This window comes from Lytechinus pictus, chromosome 7 (assembly GCF_037042905.1).
Source record: "Lytechinus pictus isolate F3 Inbred chromosome 7, Lp3.0, whole genome shotgun sequence".
NCBI lineage: Eukaryota > Metazoa > Echinodermata > Echinoidea > Temnopleuroida > Toxopneustidae > Lytechinus > Lytechinus pictus.
This window is the reverse complement of record NC_087251.1, coordinates 44485397-44507040: the sequence shown is the minus strand read 5'-3', so window position 1 is coordinate 44507040 and position 21644 is coordinate 44485397. Positions and strand designations below refer to the sequence as shown.

At 35.9% G+C, this 21644-nt stretch overlaps 1 protein-coding gene across 4 annotated transcripts in view; it reads left to right on the top strand.

Moving 5' to 3' along the window:
• The first annotated feature begins 3219 nt into the window (after positions 1 to 3219).
• The window catches only part of LOC129264165 (anaphase-promoting complex subunit 1-like), a 64834-nt gene continuing 46409 nt past the window's right edge, over positions 3220 to 21644 (top strand). For 2 of the 4 annotated variants that reach the window (XM_064102835.1, XM_064102833.1), the window contains exons 1-16: positions 3252 to 3401; positions 8027 to 8191; positions 9379 to 9531; positions 11014 to 11089; positions 11469 to 11560; positions 12033 to 12118; positions 12578 to 12657; positions 13621 to 13763; positions 14378 to 14667; positions 15425 to 15619; positions 16352 to 16541; positions 17426 to 17647; positions 18200 to 18349; positions 19397 to 19457; positions 20190 to 20377; positions 21300 to 21365. In XM_064102835.1, coding sequence (XP_063958905.1) covers positions 3315 to 3401; positions 8027 to 8191; positions 9379 to 9531; positions 11014 to 11089; positions 11469 to 11560; positions 12033 to 12118; positions 12578 to 12657; positions 13621 to 13763; positions 14378 to 14667; positions 15425 to 15619; positions 16352 to 16541; positions 17426 to 17647; positions 18200 to 18349; positions 19397 to 19457; positions 20190 to 20377; positions 21300 to 21365 — 2244 coding nt within the window. In that variant the 5' untranslated portion in view covers positions 3252 to 3314. Of the gene's footprint in view, positions 3402 to 8026; positions 8192 to 9378; positions 9532 to 11013; positions 11090 to 11465; positions 11561 to 12032; positions 12119 to 12577; positions 12658 to 13620; positions 13764 to 14377; positions 14668 to 15424; positions 15620 to 16351; positions 16542 to 17425; positions 17648 to 18199; positions 18350 to 19396; positions 19458 to 20189; positions 20378 to 21299; positions 21366 to 21644 lie in introns of all 4 variants that reach the window. The other 2 variants (XM_064102832.1, XM_064102834.1) reach the window with 2 other exon arrangements.

Sequence of the window (21644 nt, the reverse complement as noted above, 5' to 3'; positions counted from 1 at the left end):
AAGAGATACTTGACCTCAAAACCCCAGATAAAGTAAAAGACAGTAAAAGACGAATGAAGGGGAGGGAGGGGCAAATATAAAACTACCTTAAGGAGTAAGAAGGGAAATTTTATATCTATGTTTGAAGGAGTGTGGAGTGTGGGGAAATGTTTGAGTTCATTTGATAAAGAATTCCAAAGTTTGGGTCCGACATATATATTGAATAGTGTTTCGTGAAAATGTGCATTTCAAATTTGGAATAAAGAGATCATTAGCTTGTCTGGTTAGACAAGTTAACATCTTGTCATATTGCTGTCCAAGAAACATGAGTAACCAACCCAAAAAAAACAACCAACATTGTGTCTCTGAGCGCTTTACATGTTCATATTCCCCCCCCCCCCCGAGTCCCCGATCACAGGATTCCGACATGCCCGCACACAATGTATGCACTTTCTCTATACCCTGGGGAGCATTTCAACAACAGTTCCAAGACTCAATTGCTAGGCCTACTACATAGGCTTTCGCATCCTACCGGGTACCCATTTAGGGTTTATTATTTATTTCCAATTCTTCTAATGCCAATTCATCCAATTGCCAACTCGTCTACTATCATTTGGTCTACCATTAGTTCGTCCACTCACCACATGGTCTACTTTCATTTAGTCTAATGCCATTCCGTCTAATAACCAGTTGGTCCAATAGCCATTTAGTCCATATACCATTTGGTCTAATTGGACTAAGTGTTAAATTGTGCAAAATGAATGAAAATGAAATGGATATTAGACCAACTGGTTATGAGACGACAACACTTCCACTCAAATTTCCATTCCAATGCATAGCAGTTTTCTCTTCTCAAGAAAAAAACCAGAATCACCACTCCAAAACATAGATGGGGCATTCCATCGAGTCAGTCGCATTTCATCTTTGCTGGTCAAAACTTGTCATTGTTACAAGGGCGAGTCTCTCTGTCAACTTTAACTTGAAATCAAAGCTTTATGAGCAAACTGACCAACATGATTATGTTCCTTCATGAACTGTGTGTTAGAAAAAAAAACTAGTCTCAAATTATATACCTTTTGACATAACCTGATAATAATACAGAGAATATTAAAGTAGCATTATATTAATTACATTTAAAGAGAATTAAATTGTTGAGAAGAGGAAATGCACTTGTTTTCTATTTGGTAATTAATGCTCTATGAATGTACTGCATAGTGAATTTTTAAATCATTCATGTAGACATAACACTACTCAGAATGGTGCATTATGGGTTCGGTGCATTATGGGTTCGGAGACTGGCCAGATTAGAGTATGGCAGTGGATTGTATTACCAAACACTTTTCATGAATTCAATCATATCAAACACATTATTCTCATAAAATTCACCAAACTTTTAACATAAATACACAATTACCTACAAAATATAAATATGTGAAAATTTTGCCGAAATTGTTTTTCCTTTTTACGATATTAGCTTCTAATCGGACCCCTCTTTGCACGTGAAATATTTTGGTCACTTGAAAAAGGTATCGTATTACCGAACGTGTTTTTTCTATGGGAAAAGTTGAGAAAACAACAAAAACACTTATGAGCTATTTTGACCATATTTTATTATTGTTAGAATATTAAGACTTTGAAAATGTGTTTTTGACCATTTATCATCAATTTCTATTCAAGTTCTCTTTGGAAAGATGTTGCAAAATTTTGAGCGTATGAATTTATTTTCTGATGCGTATGATGCGTGCGTTCGGTAATACAAGGCCGGTTGGTAATACAATCACTCACTATACTACTTTAGAGTACTAGGCTGCTGGATCATACTTGCATATGAGGAAAAAGCTGCAGGCTGTATGCAAAGACATCCTAAGAATTGGATAGCCGATCATAGCCCCATTAGAAAAATGTACATGACAAAGAATTAACTAATTACTTTCTTACTCAAATCTGAACACTTTTACCAATTTCACATCAGAGCACGATTTTCACATTGATAGGTCTATCTCTTGTAATTTTTGTTTAAAAAAAACCAAAACTTATGGGTCTGTCCCATCACAGTTTGTCCAGCACCAAAAAAAAAATGCAATTTCAACACTTCAAGCAACTTCTATTTGCATATTTTCTTTTCCACTGATGTTACAGAAATGACCCTAAAAATATCAAAATGATTAATGAAATTCCAAAGAAAAGGTCATGATTCTGATTCCCACTCCATGAGTGCAGTGGAGGCAAGCCCTAATGTTTATAGATCGCCTTCTTCTTCTTGTTTTTTCTTGAAGTGAACTACCTGGAGTTAGGCCTACCTTGAAGGCTTTTCTTCATCAACAGTTTGTCAGTAGTTCCATAGACCGCCCTTTTCAGAATTAGCCTGTTCCAATCGAGCCTATTTTTAATTTCGCTCCCAGCATTATGCAGTTATAAATGCTCCACTTTTTTGGGGTTGAGTGCCAATTCCCTGCCCCCTGAACGCACATTATTCAAAGGTATAAGTGCACAAGGAATCTAAATCATATGGATAAGAATTAAGATAACTAATGCGTTTACGCGTTAGTTAGCTTCACCTTTGAGAGGAGAAGGGGGAGAACCCCTCCGGAGATCATGTGATCAACTGATATTGTCAATATTACCATTATTGATAGCGCTGATTGATGTCAACCAAAAATTTGCGAAAATGAAATCTGCAGTTTGCATCCTCCATCTCACATCCAACATTCTCATCTGGGCAAAGAATGGTTTGCCAAGATTCAATGGATATGGCTGCCTCTGGAAAATATTATAAAGTGCAATAAAGCCTAATAAAGGGATTAAAAGTTACATTCTACAAAAACTAAAGCCAACAATACAGTCTATACACACACAAACATACATTACATACTGCACGCTCACTCTCAGCTCTGGTACACAATCGGCCTCGCTGAGATTAGGCCGTAAACGCAAGGGAAGGGACCTCCCCATTATTAACACAATACACATGTGGAACAACACACGTCGAAGGGATCAAACGCAACATCAAGGGGGCTCAAAATGCACAATCCAGACAATATAAGACTATCTATTTAATTGAGATTATCATAAACAATTGGGTTTATTATTACAAGTCACGTCACAATTTCAAACATGAATGGTTTGGGGTAAAACAAATGAAAAATACATACCAAAGCGTCCACTATCCGGAAATTTATGGGTACCGCTCGCGATCGCGTTTTCCGATCAACGCTAATTTACATGCCAGATTCTGAACGCAGATGGCGACATTCCACAAATCCGAACGATCGATCCGAAACGTGCAATTATATCGAAGCGGTAAATTAGATTTGTCTTGATTGAGCCCTGAGTTGATGTCAACTCCGCCCGTGAAAATACTTGAATTGTCTTTTTCAGATTCATGTGAGACTATTGAATTAGAGGGAAAGCTGGAAGACGAGGTACAGTATGATTTTCTGAAGAATTGATTATGGAATACTTCCAGACTAACGTTAGATTGAAATTCAAATTATTATCATCGACCTGCATCACGTCACCTCAGGCTCAGTCCCACACCCTTTGGCTTAACTTCCTTAAGTTTTGCTCGATGCTCATTCTGAATTTTAACATTGTGACAAGTTAACGTTAGAATATTATATCTAATTTATTACACTCTATTGACAATTTATTTTCAGTAACTTTAAAGTTTGCAATGACCTTCTCTGATTTAAGGATATATTTTAAAGTGGTTCTTTTTTAGTGACATTTGCCATTTGATTCAAGTGACAAGTTTCAACACCCATTTTTTTTCATTGAATAAAACAAAAATGAATAAAAATGGGTGTTTATTACATAATGGCATAACAGACAGGCCAGAGGGAGGCAGTCTGACCCCAGCTCCTGGAAGATTTTTACCTGGAAATTCAAAAATACAAGTGGAATAATGAAAGGAAAGGAGACTAAAGACATGGAGAGAAGAAAGAAATAAAATTAAAACTTAAAAGAGGGATGTGAAGAGGGGAGAGGAGAAAGAAGAGAAAATACATGAAAGGGAAAGGAATAGCAAGGAATAATTTTCCTGGTATCGATCGCAATTTGCTCCACACTTTTGAAAGACTGCTATGCCAGGGCTCCACACTAACCCTTTTTTTCTACTGGTCCAACCTATTCATGTCGGACCAGTAGATACCCAGTTTTTCCATTTTTTACTGGTCCGAACCTAAAATCTACTGGTCCCCAAAATAAAGAAAACATTAAAAAAAGGCGTGAGTTTATTTTGCTGTCCTTTCTTGTTACCCCCCCCCCCAAAAAAAATGAAGGAATGAAAGAAACAAAGGAAGAAATAATAAAAGAAAGGAAGGAAGAACAAATAAAAGGTAAAGAAAGGATAGATGTGAAGGAAGGAAAAAAGAAAGAACAAAAGAAAAAAAGGAAAAACAAAAGACAGAAAGTAATGAAAAAAGGAAAGAAGCAATAAAATAAGAAAGAAAGGGTATAAGGAAAGAAGGAAAAAAGATAGAAAGAAAGAAAGGAAGAAAAAGGGTAAATAAAGGATAAATGTGAAGGAAGGAAAAAAAGAAAGAACTGAAGAGGGAAAGGAAGGAAGGAAAGAAAGAACAAAAATAAGAAAGAAAGAACAAAAGAAAAAAGAAATAAAGGAATGAAGGAAAGAAAGAAAGAAGGAAAGAAATGAAGCAAGCAATATAGAAAGAAAGAACAAAAGAAGGAAAGAAGCAATAAAAAAAGAAAGAAAGGGTAAAAGGAGAGATGGAAAGAAGGAAAAAAGAAAGAAAGTATTGAAAGAAGGAAGAAATAAAGAAAGGTAAAATGATAGATAGAAGGAAGGAAGCAAGCAAGCAATAGAAAAAAGAAAGAAAATGTAAAATAGATGAAAGTAAGAAAAAAAAGAAAGACCGAAAGACAAAGAAAGGAAGGAATGAGGGAAAAAAAGAACGAAAGAAGAAAGGAAAGGAAGCAAGCAGTAAAAAAAAAAAAAAAAAAAGTAAAAGGATAGATGGAATGAAGGGAAAAAAGAAAGGAAGGAATGAATGAAAGAAAGAGAGAAAGGGCTGAAAGAAGGAAGAAATAAAAAACAAGAAATGGTAAAGAAAGGATGGATGGAATGAAGAAAGAAACAAAGAATGAAGGAAAGAAAGGGTAAAAAGAAGGAAAGGAAGAAAGAAAGAAGAGATAAATATAGGATGGATGGACTCAAGAATAAAAGAAAGAAAGAAATCAAAAAAGAAAGAGAAAAAGAAATAGAGAAAAATGTTAAAAGGACAGAAAGAATGAAAGAACGAAAGACAAAGAATAATTAAAAAAGAAAGACAGTAACAAAAAAAATTAAAGAAGAGAGGGAAGAAACAAAGAAAGATTGAAAAGAAAGAAGGAAAGAAAGATAGAAAGAAAACAGAGGAAGAAAGCTAAAACTATCATAAATAAATTATCAGTTTCTTTTTGGCTCAATTAAGATATAGCTACGAAAGAAACCAAGTGTATCAACACACACACAAATGCATATGTGGGGCTATCATGTATTCAGACGATATCACTCGAAACCCGATCTCTTTGAACTAAAACAGAAGTGAAAATTTCTCCTTTTACTGCTTACAAATGACAGTTACCCCAATTTTTTGGAAATATGGACATTATAAGAGCTTTTCATTAGTGTGAAATGTGAATTTTGACCGTTCTGTGAGAGATTTCTGCCAGAGGTTTGCCAAGCTTCGTTCGTGCAGCCAGTAGAAAATTCACCATGTGGGCTGTGTGGCTGGCTAGCCATATGTACACTGTATGTTACCCTAGTAAAAATTGCATGCGATTCATTCTGTGTGTGAATGACCAAATTTAACGGGAGGAAAATGGTTTGCAATTTGAGTCATGGAATATTTTTTATGTTTATGTTGGACTAGTGAATTTGACCATTTCTGGAAAAGTTACTGGCCCAACAATGGTTTTTATTACTGTTTATGTCGGACCCATAAATCTTGCTATTTTTGGAAAAATTACCGGCCCGACAATGATATTTTCTTACTGGTCTTGTCGGACCAGTAAATCTTGCTATTTCTGAAAATCTACCGGCCCGACAGTGATTTTTACCGGTCTGGGACCGTCGGACCGGCGCTAGTGTCGAGCCCTGGCTATGCCAAGGCTATGCATATAAATCTTTTGTATAGCATACTGCATATTTTTACATAGGACTACTTTACTTTAGTTGAGAGCTTTTCTCTTAAAAAGTCTTATGACCCAAAATGCTAAATTCAAATAATGTAGTGTACTGAAAAATTATTCCCTGAATAGAAGAGGAAAGGAAAGGAAGAAAATGGAAAGGAAAAAGGAGCATTTAACAAAGGTAATAAAAAGAAAGGGAAATGGAAGGAAAGAGGAAAATAGAATATGTGAGAATAAATTTTAATAACTAAGAATACTATGAAAGGAGGGAAATGAATTAAAGGATAACCAGTGTTAAATGTGAAGGGGAAAGGTAAAGAATAGTGGCAAAAAGAAACATTAAAGTGAAGGTAGAATTAAATGAATAAAATTACTAAGGGAAAGGCTAAAATAGAAAATGATGAAAAAACAAAAGAAAAATTAACATCCAGGCTGCCAAGGATGAAAAAGAAAAAAATAGAAGTAGGAAGAGCAAACCACTCCACTGTGAAAAAAAAGGAAGAAAGCTAGAATAAAAGAGGAAGAACAAGAAGAAAATTAAACATTTCAATGGAAACAGAAGAATTAAAAAGATGAAAAGAAAGAAACACTAGGGAAAAAATCAGAGAAGAATGGGCCAGTGAACTTGCTTTTCAGAAAAAAAAAGGGTAATCCAATATGCATAAATTTCAATATTTAATGGTTTATGATAATTAGGTTTTCTTGTCTTTCAGGAGCTGTACCCCATCCAGAAAGAACTGAGGCGCACAATCGTAAATATTCCTGTTCACACCATGCATGCACATACCAGGAAATGTTGGGCCTTCGTACTACCCCCCCCCCCCCCCACCCGGATTAATAGACCCCTGTGAAACGCCCCTGTTCGCCGAGACAATATTCTCTTGACGAAATATAGTTTAGGCTAGGGGTTCTTGTACATTTACAATGTTAAACAACTTCAAGTTTAACTGTATGTTTTTCGAACCCTCAAAAACTTAGGCGACATAAGAGCAGTCCTTTTTTACGATATTGCCCTCAATATCATGTGAATTTCTGGCACCAACAACATTGTTGCGTACAGCACACAGATCACTGGCATATTGGTTGAACATTGTATGAATGATGCCCTTTCTCTGTCTGAAATTCTGTCTCTTGTCAATACCCATTTTTGTCGGCATGCGCTTCACCTTGTTGGGGCACAAGTCGGCCACAACCATTCACTCATGGGCGAAAAGGAAATGACAACATTTACAGAGGATGCCGAGACATGCAGATATATAGTGTGTAGTCTTATTTATTTATTGGTAAACGGAAACAGACAACCCCCTAGTATAATAATCGCCCAGGATTATGTGTCTCCTGGTCAGCTGCGCCCATGGTCAGCAGCCGTAAGAAGAATTTCAGCCTCTATATCAGCGGCTGGTAAATAATAACTGCAAACACACGATCAAATGCTAATGTGCAGCTTCCAAAAAAGGGTAAACAAGTCGCGACGACTTCGTTTTGTGTTGTGCGCGGGATAATGTTACTACCCAGCTACAGGGCCTTGCCTGATATATCTCTGCATTTAAATATTCATGACTTCACATTCTATTGCATCAAAATTTGATATGCTTGTGAATATAATGTTAAAATTGACATTAATGAATAATATATATATGTGTATATTTATATTCATGCGTATATGTTCAATAATTGTATAGTACTAGTAGATAATATATTATTAATAGATAATAAAGGGGGGGACTGTTTTTCTCGGTGGACTGACACCAGACCCACGTGACCCAAAGAGTAATGAGGTTTCGCGGTCTGTGTCATAATTTCACCACACCCGAACTGGTCGTATGGTGATGAAAATAGGAAAAATCAAACAGAAAAATCAAGGAATTAGTTTGGTCACTACAACCTCTATCATTTTTCTGTGTACACAATCTAGGTCATGATAGCGGCCAGTGAGCCTCGTGCGTATGTCCCGTTCGGTCGCTCCATCTCTCGCAATCACCCCGGCCAAGATGGCTTGCCCCAGCAGAAGGACCTTGTCTCCGATCACGATGTCCCTCTGGCTGCTTTCAAGGATGTCTCTCTCAGAGAGGGCCCAGAGGTAAAGAGTCCGTCTTTCAAGTTGCCGTGTCAAAAGTGCGAGCCGAATCTCTCCCATTAGCCGCTACCAATCATCACATGTCATCATAGACATGATAATTTAATAGGAAACAAAGTTATCGTTTTGGTTTGTTTTATTTTTTGGAGGAATTAATGGCAGGTAGTAAATAGATCGAGGTATCTATTTATGCTCTGATATCCATTCTGTTACTACTGCCAATTATTGTTTTGTTTTGTACATTTTAGAGATTCATGGCAGATAATAAATTGATTTATTAGTACATGTATGCTTTATAGATATTAGTGTGGAATAATCCATTTATTGTTTTAAAAAGATCCATAGCAGATAATAAATAGATGAAGCTATTCATTTATGTCCAGTGAGCACTTTGATAATGCCAATTATTATTTTGTCTGGTTCATTTTAGAGAGACTCATTACATATAATGAATAGATGAAGTTACGTATTAATGCTCAGCTAGCAAGTAATTGATAATTATGCCAATTGTGGTTTGTTTTGTTCATTTTTGAAAGAATTATGGCAGATCACAATAAACGATAACAAGTTAAAGTTGTCTTTTTCTGTTCAGTTAGCCACTTTGATAATAATGCAATATCATTTTATTTTCTTCATTTTAGAGATATTCATGGCAGTTAATAGATAGGTAAAATGAAATCTATTAATGTTCTGTTAGCCACTTTGATAATGTCAACTGTGATTTTGTTTGTTCATTTTAGAAAGAATCGTGACAGATAGTAAATAGATAAAGACTTCAGTATCTATTTATAATTTTGATAATGCCAGTAATCATTGTGTTTTGTTTATTTCAGAGGAATCATGACAGATCATAAAAAGTTAACTATCTGGTAGCCGTTTTGATAAAAATGCCAGTTAACCTTTTGTCTAGAACATCAAGATTCGTGGCATTTAATAATTGATTCAAGCTCAGGCAACTACTTTGATTATACCCATTATCATTCTGTTCTGTTCAACTTAGAAAGAATGTTTAAGATTCGTGGCATTTAATAATTGATTCAAGCTCAGAGAACTACTTTGATTATACCAATTATCATTTTGTTCTGTTCAACTTAGAAAGAATGTTTAAGATTCCTGGCATTTAATAATTGATTCAAGCTCAGGCAACTACTTTGATTATACCCATTATCATTTTGTTCTGTTCAACTTAGAGAGAATCATGGCAGATAAGAGATTGTACAGATGCAGGGGACTGTGAAGAAGAGCTTTATTTCAAAGATAGGGTCGTTGTATGGAGCAAAGGATGCGGCTACTCGACGAGCACTGTTCAAAAATCCTTCACACTCCAAGATCCAGTTCTGCAGGTTTGTGTGTTCAAATACGAGAGCTTAGAGTTATCTGCATAAGCATTGACCATAAATAGTTGTAACCATGATGCAATGCAGACCTGCCAACGTGTACGTTTTTGGTGTATTTAGTACGTTTTTGCAACCAAAATACGGCAGTACGTTTTTTCTTTAAAAAATACGTTTTTGTAAAAAAAATATTTAAAAATATATATAATTTTTTTTTTTTTACGAAATCCTAATTTATTGACAAAAATCTCTATATGTCTCTATTTCATAAAACTTACACAAATATGGTTATTAGATCAATGTAATTTCAGGTAACTTGTTTGTTTTTTTCATCTGCAAGAGCAGTGTGCATTTTAGCTTGCATGCAGCTTGAGCACCGCGATGAGCGAGTGTGCCACGCATTTTATTATGAAATACACTTTTTGGGGGGGAAATACACTTTTTTATCACAGAATATAATTTTTCATTCCCAGAGGTTGGCAGGTCTGTGCAATGTTTGGTATTCAGATAGTCGTGGTTTAGTTAAACCTGGGTGAACGTAGACCACACTTTTATGGAGTGCCAGTTGTCAACTCATTCACCAATTAAGATTTTTTCTTATCCTGTTACAAAAAGTTATCAAAAATTAATTGAGACATGAAATGGGGAGAAAAGGAAAATGCAAAATATACAATTATTTTGATGAATTAATTTATACATTATAATTTCCACGAATATGGAAGAAATATTATGAAGCCAAGCATTCCATAGAAGTGTGTTTTAAATGCGAGTTTAGACTAGGGTTAATTATCAGAATACCACAAAATAATTTTACAAGGAAGCTTTGAATTTGCTACTCAAAATGTCTTCAAAAGCAATCTTCATTTATGATATCTGAAATTTTGTTAACATTTTGGGGTGTGAATTATAATAATATGGTCCATTTATATAGCGCAGCTACTATAATTGCATATATTCTACTGCGCTTGATACTTGGTATCATATTATTACCCCGGCTGTAGCTGAGCCGCCAAATAGGCGCTAAAGCATTCAAGGAATAAATCCGACCGGGTACCCATTCACCTCACCTGGGTCGAGTGCAGCACAATGTGGGTAAATTTCTTGCTGAAGGAAAACACGCTATGGCTGGGATTCGAACCTACGGCACTCTGATTGAAAGGCGAGAGTCGTAACCACTAGACCACGACGCCCCCATATTAGTGATAAATCAGTCTGAGGGTGTAACAACAATAGATATATTGAACAATTAATGCTATGTTTTGTGTTACAAGGCTCAAAGTCACAATTTTGCTGTTCATTAAGCCTAATTTTCTTGCTAGCCTATTCAATTTTTGCAAAAAAAAATTCTAATTGATTCTTTTCTCTTCCAAATACCAATATAGTAGGTGTTTCTGATATGTATCTGCACTCAATATTTGTTTAATTATCAATGTTGGTAAATTGAGGATAGTAAAAACAGACTTAAAACCAAAATACTTTTGTCTATCCTAGGTCGAATGGAGTCGGTTTCGAATACAAAGACATAAACAGACTGACACCAAGCCATCTCTTGCTGAGAATAACCAAGGTAAGATCAAAGAATAAACACTTGCCAGACTAATTTCGTATTTTCTTATAAAATGTATTTTTGTCATTTTGTTTTTTTTTATCCTTGGCAATTTGCATGTGATTGTTCTGCTCCCTTTCAAAGTCACTAATATATTTTCCTCTTCTTTTTTTTTCACTTCACTCACATGCCTGAATATACCAATCAATAATTCTGTGAATTTGATTACTACCAATTTTGAATTGGTATTATTTCATACATTATTTGAAAAGTATTTCTAAATGATTTTGAATTTAACTATGCATTATTGTGCTATTGTTGGCAAAAGAAGTGAAATAAATGAAATTTTGACAGAATAATCATAATTAGCACTTTTTGTTTTATTTTGCACATCTAGAAGAGGATGTAGCGGGCATCAGTATCACTCACCCTGCTAGCATCACCGTCTTCACTGAAGCTGGAGAAAAATTTGTGGCATCACTTCCATTTCAGGTATGTATAATATATCGCAGACATTGTACTCTGAACTTTTGACATTTATTATTTCAATCTGTATGATATCTGCATACCATTTTAATTGATGGTTTGTTTGTAAATATTGTATAATTTGTATAATTTTTATCTGGGCGCCCTACAGGACAGCAGTTTGTAAAACACGTCTGTAAAAACTCAGAATTTTTCATTTGAAATTTGTTTATTTTGTGTTTTTCCCCCTATAAATTGGATGAAAGCATGGCCTTTTTTTACAAGTTGGTTCCTGAATTTTCTCATTCCCAATGATTTTAACCAACAGGTTAACCGTGGGAGTGATCCATGAAACAAATAATCAATGTTTTTCACTGACTTTTGTTATAAGCTACCAATATCCTTGCATCTGATTGGCTCAGAGCAAATTTGTCAGTGAAAATCACTGACTGTTTGTTTCATGAAACTCCCCCCCTTTTTTTCTTCGTTTGTCAACTAGGTCTCAAAAACATGGATAGTAGACGGAGGTATGTTACTGGAACAAGCCGTCTCTCAGACAGAACTAGCCTCGGTTTTTGGCAAACGGTACGTTCTGTTCTTATAAAAACAATGATAATGATATGCAATACAATGTTTCTAAGTGCTACATACCATATCTCCTGATCAAGCCCTTGAGCATTCAAGGAATTCCTTCCTATCGGATACTCATTTAATACACCTCAGTGGAAAGGGGCAAATTCTTAACTTTTCTAACATTATCAGCTTGTGGCACTTACCCAAACTATCTTTTTCTTTCTACTTTCTACTTTCAGAATGTTTTATCAGAATAGAACATTTCTAAATTGATGACACTGTATAAATACCGTCTATTATTATCGTTGTTGCTGTTATCATTTTTATTGTTCCTGTTATTTAATGTATTATTACTGTTATTAGTGCATACTTTGCCATATACTTTCTGACTCTTGTTTTCAGTAGGACAGACAGAAATATATTTCATTCTGTTTATCCTGAATGTATTACAAATTTATTTGATGTTTACAGAGAGAAAGAGAAACTACCGACTCTTTTCAGTTTACTGCATCCCCTTGATGAACCAACCCCGGTATTGTGTAGAAGTGGCAGTAAGTGTTGCACTCTCATTTTTATTCTGTTTCAAAACTTTCTTTTTTTCAATAGTGTAAATAAATAAGGCACTTAAAGTGTAATGCATTTTGTCGAGGTACCAGTAGTAGGCTTCGCTAATTCTCCTTGAGCTATGACTTAATATGTAGTATGCCTAGCAATTGCTAATTGAAAATCTTGTTTTAGTGCTCCCCAGGGAGTGGAGTGAGTGCATACCTTGTGTCTGCGGGCATGCCAGGATCCGAAGCTCGGGGCAATAATATACATGAATGTGTAAAGTGCTTTTATAAAGATGTTCAGATGTATCAAGCGTTAAATAATGGCAGAATATAAGTATCATTGTTGAATGTACTATGTATTTCAATCGGCAATATAGAAATATAGAAAAGTTTACTATTATTATTGTCATTATTATTAAGCAAATTAATGGGTAGTTACTCTCCATTCTGACACAACCAAAAAACATTGCTGCTGTGCATATTCCAACATATTATAAAACCAAAATTTCAAAATGAAATTAAAAAAAGTTAAACAGGTAATATGGGGATTAGTCAGTGTAAGGCCCTGCTCAAAACATACCTTTTCAATCAATGAATCCCAGTTGTGGGTCGGTCATTGGAGGTGCACACCAGTTTTAATCTTTTTTTTTTTTTTTCTCTCTCTTAATGATTTTTGTCACACTGTTATTATGCCCATTGAATTTTTTTCCCATGTAAAGTTAAATACAGAACACAGCATGCTTAGAAACGCCCGTATTAAGCACCCTATAAATGTTTTGTATTATTATTATTATTATTAGAAAATGTTTATAACATGTGTTTTGCAAAATCTGGTCTAAAAATATCGCTCAATATGAAAAAAAGTCGACTTATTGAAGGCCAACCTATGATAGTTTACCCGTACAATAACTTTTGTCAGTTCATTATTTTTTTTTCATTCTTCCTTCATTCTGTCATTTCTAGGCAGCGGAAACACTAGAGTCAGCTTCGTGACAGACCCAATGCAACAGATTGTCTTTACGAGTCAGAAACCTTCCCTGGTCATGACCTTTGACCGGTCGATCGGAGTCCACTCGGTCTGGGCATTGAGAAAGGTCAAAGAAGAGGTACAAACATGTTTTATAAATTAATTTCATTTGTTATGATAACTTGTAAATTAATTTCATTATATATATGAATTTCATTTGTTCTAGATTAATTTCATTTGTTATATTCTAGATTAATTTCATTTTTTTATTATGAACTTCATTTGTTTTAGATTAATTTCATTTGTTATAAATGTATTTCATTTATAACAATCCTTAGGGTTAATTGGATTTGTCCCAATTTCCAAAATAACAAAGATAGCGCAATATATATATTGATTTTGTGTTATATATTTTCCATCAACTTGATATGTACATTAATATGGCAAATACTTATTTTGCATTCTGAGACCAATTTTATCATTCATCCAGGCAATGAAATGATATAAGCCATCTATTATATTTTTATTGATTTATGTGGTTTCAAAACACCGATTTGAAGGTTAAAAGGACCAAAACTAAGCATGTTTGCAATAACTACACTATAATTGTAGATGAAAGCAAAATAATTCATAGCAAAAACCAACAAATACAAACATCAATAAATCTTTCATAGGTAAATACATCATTACAGAATGCAGTTAAATAATTTTTTAATTAATTCTGATGTTTACTTGTCTTCCACCAAATTTTAGGAGGCAAACACCGCAGTGAAGCTGTTAGATGTCCTCAGTGGGTCTCTCTCCCTCCACTCCTCCATGGCGAACACCACCGGTCTTGGAGCCACACCTAAGCACCATAGCACCAGCTCTACAGCAAGCCTCCTGGCTGGCCTGAGCATGAGTGCCCAGTCACGCCTTAGCATGTCCAGCATATCGCCTGCCATGTCACCGGCACCGGGGTTCCGGGGCTATGCCCGCACCCTGGCCTCTCCTCATTTGGCCTCCAGAGGGCAGAGTCCGGCCTTGTCTCACTCAGGAGTGAAGTAAGTTCGGGTTTGTGCAAGTTTGGGAATTTGTGTTGTTTCTTCCTGAAAGGCATGTAAAATCATAAGTTAAGAAGAATTTGAAATGACATTGAATACACATGTAATTGTGTTACTAATGGTATGGTTAACAAGTTAATGCTGGGGTGAATACTGACTGTTCCTTATCAGTTCTATTGAATTCACAAATAGGTATTTTATTTTGGTCAGACTCGTTATGTATTTGAATATGTCTGGAGTTTCAAAAAATCTCCTTTCTTTACTAATTACTTATCATGAAGAAATTTCTTTCTCTAACAGTTGATCATAATCTAGGGCACAGTCTACCCTCCTGGTCTCCAGTGGTTAGCCAGACTCCTTGATCATCTTACCATTGGACACCCGGTGTAGGTACCAGCAACAACATGACCACAACGTGTGTTACTCTCTTTCTGTCTTTGTTTCTTTCTCAAAATGTTGATCCTACTCTCCAGAACACAGCCTTCCCTTCTTGTCTCCAGGAGTTAGCCAGACTCCTAGATCATCTTACCCTTGGAAACCTGGTGCAGGTACCACCAATGATATGACCACAATGTGTGACTCTCTTTCTTTCTCCAAAAGTCAGTCCTACTCTCAAGGACACAGTCTACCTTCCTTGTTTCCAGGAGTAAGCCAGACTCCTAGATCATCTTACCATTGGACACCCGGTGCAGGTACCACCAATGATATCACCACAGTTCTTGACTCTCTTTCTGTCTTTGTTTCTTTCTCACAACAGTCGATCCTACTCTCCAGGACACAGCCTTCCCTTCTTGTCTCCAGGAGTTAGCCAGACTCCTAGATCATCTTACCCTTGGACGCCCGGTGCAGGTACCACCAACGACATGACAACAATGTGTGAGGACATTGATGAACCGCTACTTCCCGAACTGTGTCTTGAGCATTGCTGGACAGAACCTTTCACAGCTAATAGGTAAGTTAACCCCTTCAGGGGACTTTTTCATCATTATTTTTGTCATTTTCCTTGGTATTGATTGCTTCTTCTTCTGCTGCCGTTGAGTGAAATCCTCTTTGTAGAGTATCGTCATATACTAGATTGTTGAGGTCGAAATCACAAGAACATATGACATTGAATGCTTTGAGAGATCAATCCTGAAGCTGTGTGAGTGAGAAAAGCTGCATCTCAACTGTTTCCTGAAAGATCCATTTGATTGAGCCATAATCCCTGTTGCAGGCAGGACATTCAGAGCTGTCAAGTAGTACTGATTATCAGTATTTTGTACTGAAAATGAGAAGAACACTGATGGTTTCATGCAAAATACTTATTTCTAAATTTTCAGTTCTATGTGGTATTCCCATGGTATTTCTTTAAAAACATTGATATCCTCACTAAAACACTGATTTCTAGCTTTGAAAATACCAAAATGTTCTTGTTCAGGCTGGCAGCTGTGGACATTCTACAAGCAGGTGGTACTTGGGGGGAAGCTGTGCTAGTAGGAGATGATTCTTGCCGAGTAGCAAACGTGTCTGACTTTTGCTATAGTTACTCTCCGATAATGACAATTTGTCAGTGCCGACAATTCTGTGCAATGGTTCCCAGTGGTCAATTGGTCAACCAACATCTCTGTACCTCCCAAGGGGGAAATTGTGGAGAGGGCAGACATGTACCAACTTAATCACCTTCTGTTCCTCTTCACTCCTTCAGAGATGGCATTCTGGGGCAAGCCTCCAAGGCGTTCTTGACCTCCGACCTGTCGGGTCAGGACTTCCTCTGCTTCCTCCTGCCACGTTATCGTCAACTCAGGTGCCTGAAGTTCAACTCAAGTAACGACTGCACGCAGCTCATCTTTGGCAGCCTTACTACGCTCCACGTCAGGGATGCTGTACAGTTGGAGGTAAGCACAGTGCCCACCACCATTGAGTGAAATAACTTTTTAATTTTGAAATGAATAATGATAATATGCAACATTTATATAGCACGTCATACAATGTTTCTAAGCCCTGCATCTGATCAACCTGGGTTTAGCACTGCTACCCTCATCAGGCGCTCAGGATTAAAGGAATTTCTTCCTACCAGGAACCCATAAACTACACCTGGGGGTGTTTCACAAAGATTTAAGTATGACTTAGAGTCGCACTTATATGTCGAGTTGCGCGTGGTATGCAATACATGACAGTATTGGTCAGATCATGCCAAGAGGACGCGCACTACTGCGTATTGATCAATAAGATTGCGTGTTGCATATCATGTACGCGTCGGCATTCAAGTGCGACCTAATTCATACTTAAATCTTTGTGAAACACCCCCCTGGGTTGGGAGTGGCAAATGTACTATGTAATTAAATGCCTTGCCAAAGAACACAGTTACTGCAGTGGGGATTGAACCCCAGACCTTGTAGTTCAAAGTCAGGCGAGTTGTTTCATCAGCCATGCCACTCCTAAAGCACGCCAGGTCATTTAATGAAATTAGAATTGGTGCACTCAATTCCACTTCTGGAATTTCTTCCAAGTTTCTTCTAAATAAGCACAGGATTTCATTTTGTTTAGGATCTGTTGGATAGGGTTAAATAGTCATTATTAACTTCAGTTATTCAGTTAACCTTGGAGGCATTCCAGTGATTGCACATTCCTTTTTTGTTATGTACATTACTGGGTTCTAAGATATTATATTGTTCGTTAATTGTCAAAATAGATGATGATGATGATGATGATGATGATATTGTAATAACAAAAATAATGAAAAATCATAAGTCTTCTCTGCATATTTTTGTCATGCCAGGATCTGAAGATGATGGCTGTGGTCGAAGCCAACGGGAACCTGGCACTCTATACCGGCATCAACAAGGTCGGCAACATCCTGCTCCCAGGGGTCGCCCCTACCATCATGGCCAGCAGCGTAGGACCAGGGGGTACTACCATGCCACGCCCCAGTACCCCCCTGGATAGCCCCTACCTGACGTCATCCCACCTGACAGGTGCCTCGCCTACCCTGAATGACGAGGTAATAAAGTCATGTAACACACATTAAAATAATTGTTTTTAGCAAGAGAAAGTAACTGCCTATAACCAGTTCATCTGCTATTTAGCCTATTTTCCATTTTTCGTTAATTTCCAGTTGGGCTATACTTATTTCATCTTACATCCATGTGGTCTAATACCACTTTTATTCTCCATTGTTTGATGAACTGTTTTATTTACCAAATTTTCATTTGACAAGATACAATATGACAAGATACAATGGAAATTAGACCTACTAGGCATCAGTCTGAGTGGGTACTAGACTAATTGTAATTTAAACCAAATGGCAATCAGGCCAAATGGTTTTATCCCATGTGATATTAGACTATCTGATAAGGAGACCAAGTGAATAAGAGGGAATGGAAAATAGACCAAAAGGACATTAGACTAAGTGGGTATTGGACTAATTGTAATGTAAATCAAAGGGCAATTAGATCATTTTATGCTATGTTCTATTAGACTATCTGAGAAAAAGGCCAAGTGAATAAACCAAATGCAACTCTTTTCCACTTTTCAACTTGCTTTTCCAAATCAGGTTGGACTTCTCTCACCGGTGCCCGGCGAGGTTAGTCACACCAAGCTCCAAGAATCGACCTGCAGCGAAGACTTGACCCTGTCGCACAGCGCCACCAGTGGTCAACATGTCGTCCGACTTCAGGATCCAGTCAAGAATAGATTCACTGTGGTAAATTTTAAGCATTTATCTGAATACATTCAAATGCTTGCTGATGAAATTTTAAAAAATAAGCATGGCATTCCAGCCAAGTGTTGGGTCTTATTCCAAGCAACGATGATCTACTGTCCCATACATGCTTATCTGTGTTGTTAAACTTAAAGGTCAAGTCCACCCCAGAGAAATATTGATTTGAATCAATAGAGAAAAATACAGAAGCATAGCACTGAAAATTTCATCAAATTCGGATATAAAATAAGAAAGTTATGACATTTTAAAGTTTTGCTTATTTTTCACAAAACAGTGATATGCACAACTTAGTGACATTCAAATGGGACGGTGGATGATGTCCCTCACTCACTTTTTCTTTTGTTTTGTTATTTGAATTATACAATATTTCATTTTTTACAGATTTGACAATAAGGACCAACTTGACTGAACCATGTAGTATTAAGCAATGCTAATTCCACATGTTCAGGGAGGAATTAATCGTTGTTTCACTTGACAATGAGGAGAAAATTAATATAATTCATGTAATAAAATACAAAAAAAATAGTGAGTGGATGACGTCATCAGTCTCCTCATTTGCATACTGAGCAGGATGTGCATATAACTGTTTTGTGAACATAAGCGAAACTTTAATTTAAAATGCCATAACTTTCTTATCTTACATCCGATTTTGATGAAATTTTCAGTGTTATGCTTGTTGGATTTTTCTCTTTTTATTCAAATCAACTTGTTATTGGGATGGACTTGTGTAGATTTCATAATTTCACAGAGTAAGCTTTATGTAAATTCACCTAATCTAGATCTACGATGATATGGTGAAAATTCACCTTGATTTTTAACACTTTCTCATGAAATCATGCACTTCAATACCAATAAATAACGTATTTCATTTAAATGATAACTTAATTTTGCATTTAAATATTTTTTGTTTATAAATATTTTTCATTTAATTACTTCCTTATTTAAATATTTCATTGAAATTACAACTTCATGTATTCTAATAAATTTAAATGACATATTTCTCTTCTATTACTATTATCCAAAATGCAGGTCCTGTCAAATGAGACTATGATAAGGACATCACTACCAAAAATATCAGTATCAAATACAGGTTTGTAAACAATTTAATCTTTTGTATTATAGGGTTACATTGCATACACTCCTTCTCATATAATTAAACGGTTGAAATGCCAGACATCAACTCAAATAAAATCAGCTTCATTTTCTATTATTAAGAATAAATGAATCACATTTTATATATGTTCTTTGCTACTCCGTGATGTTGATTAATTTCTATACAACTATTTTAGGTATTCACAGATACCTTTGATATATTTTTTTAGCATGCAATTATCCAATTTCTGATCAGGTTCATAGCTGGTTTAAATAATACTTTGAAATCTTGTGAGTTCCACAATCAAATTATGGTTTTGTTATTACATATCATGTGGCACTTTGCTTTCCTTGCCTCAGAAAAGTTATACTAGATTTAATTACATGTTTATTCATTATATGCACATTTCATACAACTGTATCAAGTTCCATCTTCATTAGATTCAGATTCATTTTGGTTTATTGTAAAAAAAAAATCCTCGTTAAAACAGTAGGGGGATTGATACAAACAGATGTTACAAAGTAATCATAGATGCATAGTGAGATAATTGAATCTAAATACATGAAGTGAAATAATGATCATAGTGAATTCAATATAAATGATACAGGCATAATGCACCAAAATAGGTTACAACTGAAAGTAACACTTATACTTAAAACTTCAGTCTTATAAGAACTCCCCCTCCCCCGTCATATCCTTTTTAAACAATTTACATTTATATTTATATAGTTAATCTGTGCCTTGAGGCTGTGAAGTATGTGTTGCCAAGGGATACAGCAATCCAGTTCCAGGCAAAGTGGTATTCCACCAATCATGCACCGGGAGAGATCCGTGACCAATCAGAGCTCATGACCTTTGTGACCTGTTTGTTGAATATGATGGGATATAATACCGAACAGCTTAATCTATATGGTCGGGTGAGTTTAAGGTGCTGAATAATATTATTTGGAGATTCGTAAGTACATGTTCGTGTACTTTAAAGGCCCTGTGGATACGTCTTAGGACTTTTGAATCACAGGGTCCCAGGTTCGAATCCCACCACAGAACTCGTTTCCTTTAACAAGGTACATTTGCCTATCTTAAACCAGGTGTAGTACCCAGTAAGAATGGATTCCTTTAATGACCGAGTACCTGGGGATCGTTTCATCAACATTGACGTCCGACAAGTCGCCAGATCTGACAACTTTCCTCGATTTTGATTGGCTGAGGAGCACAGTTCCTATGGCAACTGTCGCGTAAAACAGGACTTATCAGATAAAACATCTAACAAGTCCTTTCATGAAACACTCTCCAGATGATGGAGCTGCATTAAAGCTGAAGTAGTAGTATTCAGTGCTTAGAAAAATTGTAATAAATGCTACAATAATCTTGCATATTTCTTTTTGCTTGAGGTGACTCCAGTGCTTATATTTTGGTTTTGTGGTGTCTTTAACAATAAAATTGGTAATCCAAGCCTCCATATCCTCTCATAAGGAGAGCATTTCATGAAATGTTTTATCAATGATTTTCACTGATGAATTAACTCTTGACCAATAGGATTTGAGGGTTTTCAGTAGCTTACAACACTTGCCAGTGAAAATCACTGAAATTTTGTTTCATGAAAATCAATATTCCCCGATGTTCTCCAGAAAGCGATGTAGGGGAAAGAGCAAACAAAAATTATGTATTTTCATTTTCCTTTTAACATTGCAGTGAATGGGAATTTTTCAGATTTTTTTTTTTTTTTTTTTTTTTTTTTTTTGGGGGGGGGTGAAATCACCTGCGCCCCTGAAGAAGTTCTGTCAGATTGTATACTAGGCCAGTAATGTAGCTGGTCAAATATTTTCTGATCATTTTCAGGACACCGAATCATCGGGTTCCCCTGGAGTGGCAGCCAAGAAACATAAACCCTCAGGCTGGGATGAGGTGAGTTAGGCACAAAACAAGGATTTTAGAAGATTATCTTTATTCGCATTTATTTCCTTTTCCCCTCATTCTATATGTATTTTGTCAATGGGCTCTAACATTAACCATTTCATCTATGCCTTATGATAAAATAGAAATTGACGTTTTAAATTACCTTTTCTCTTTTTTTATAAATCAATTTTGATGAAAAAGGTGAAATAAACATAACAAGAAGGTCACATTACATAAAATTTAATCAGGGCAACATAAAATGGATGCAGTATTGTAATAATATAAAAC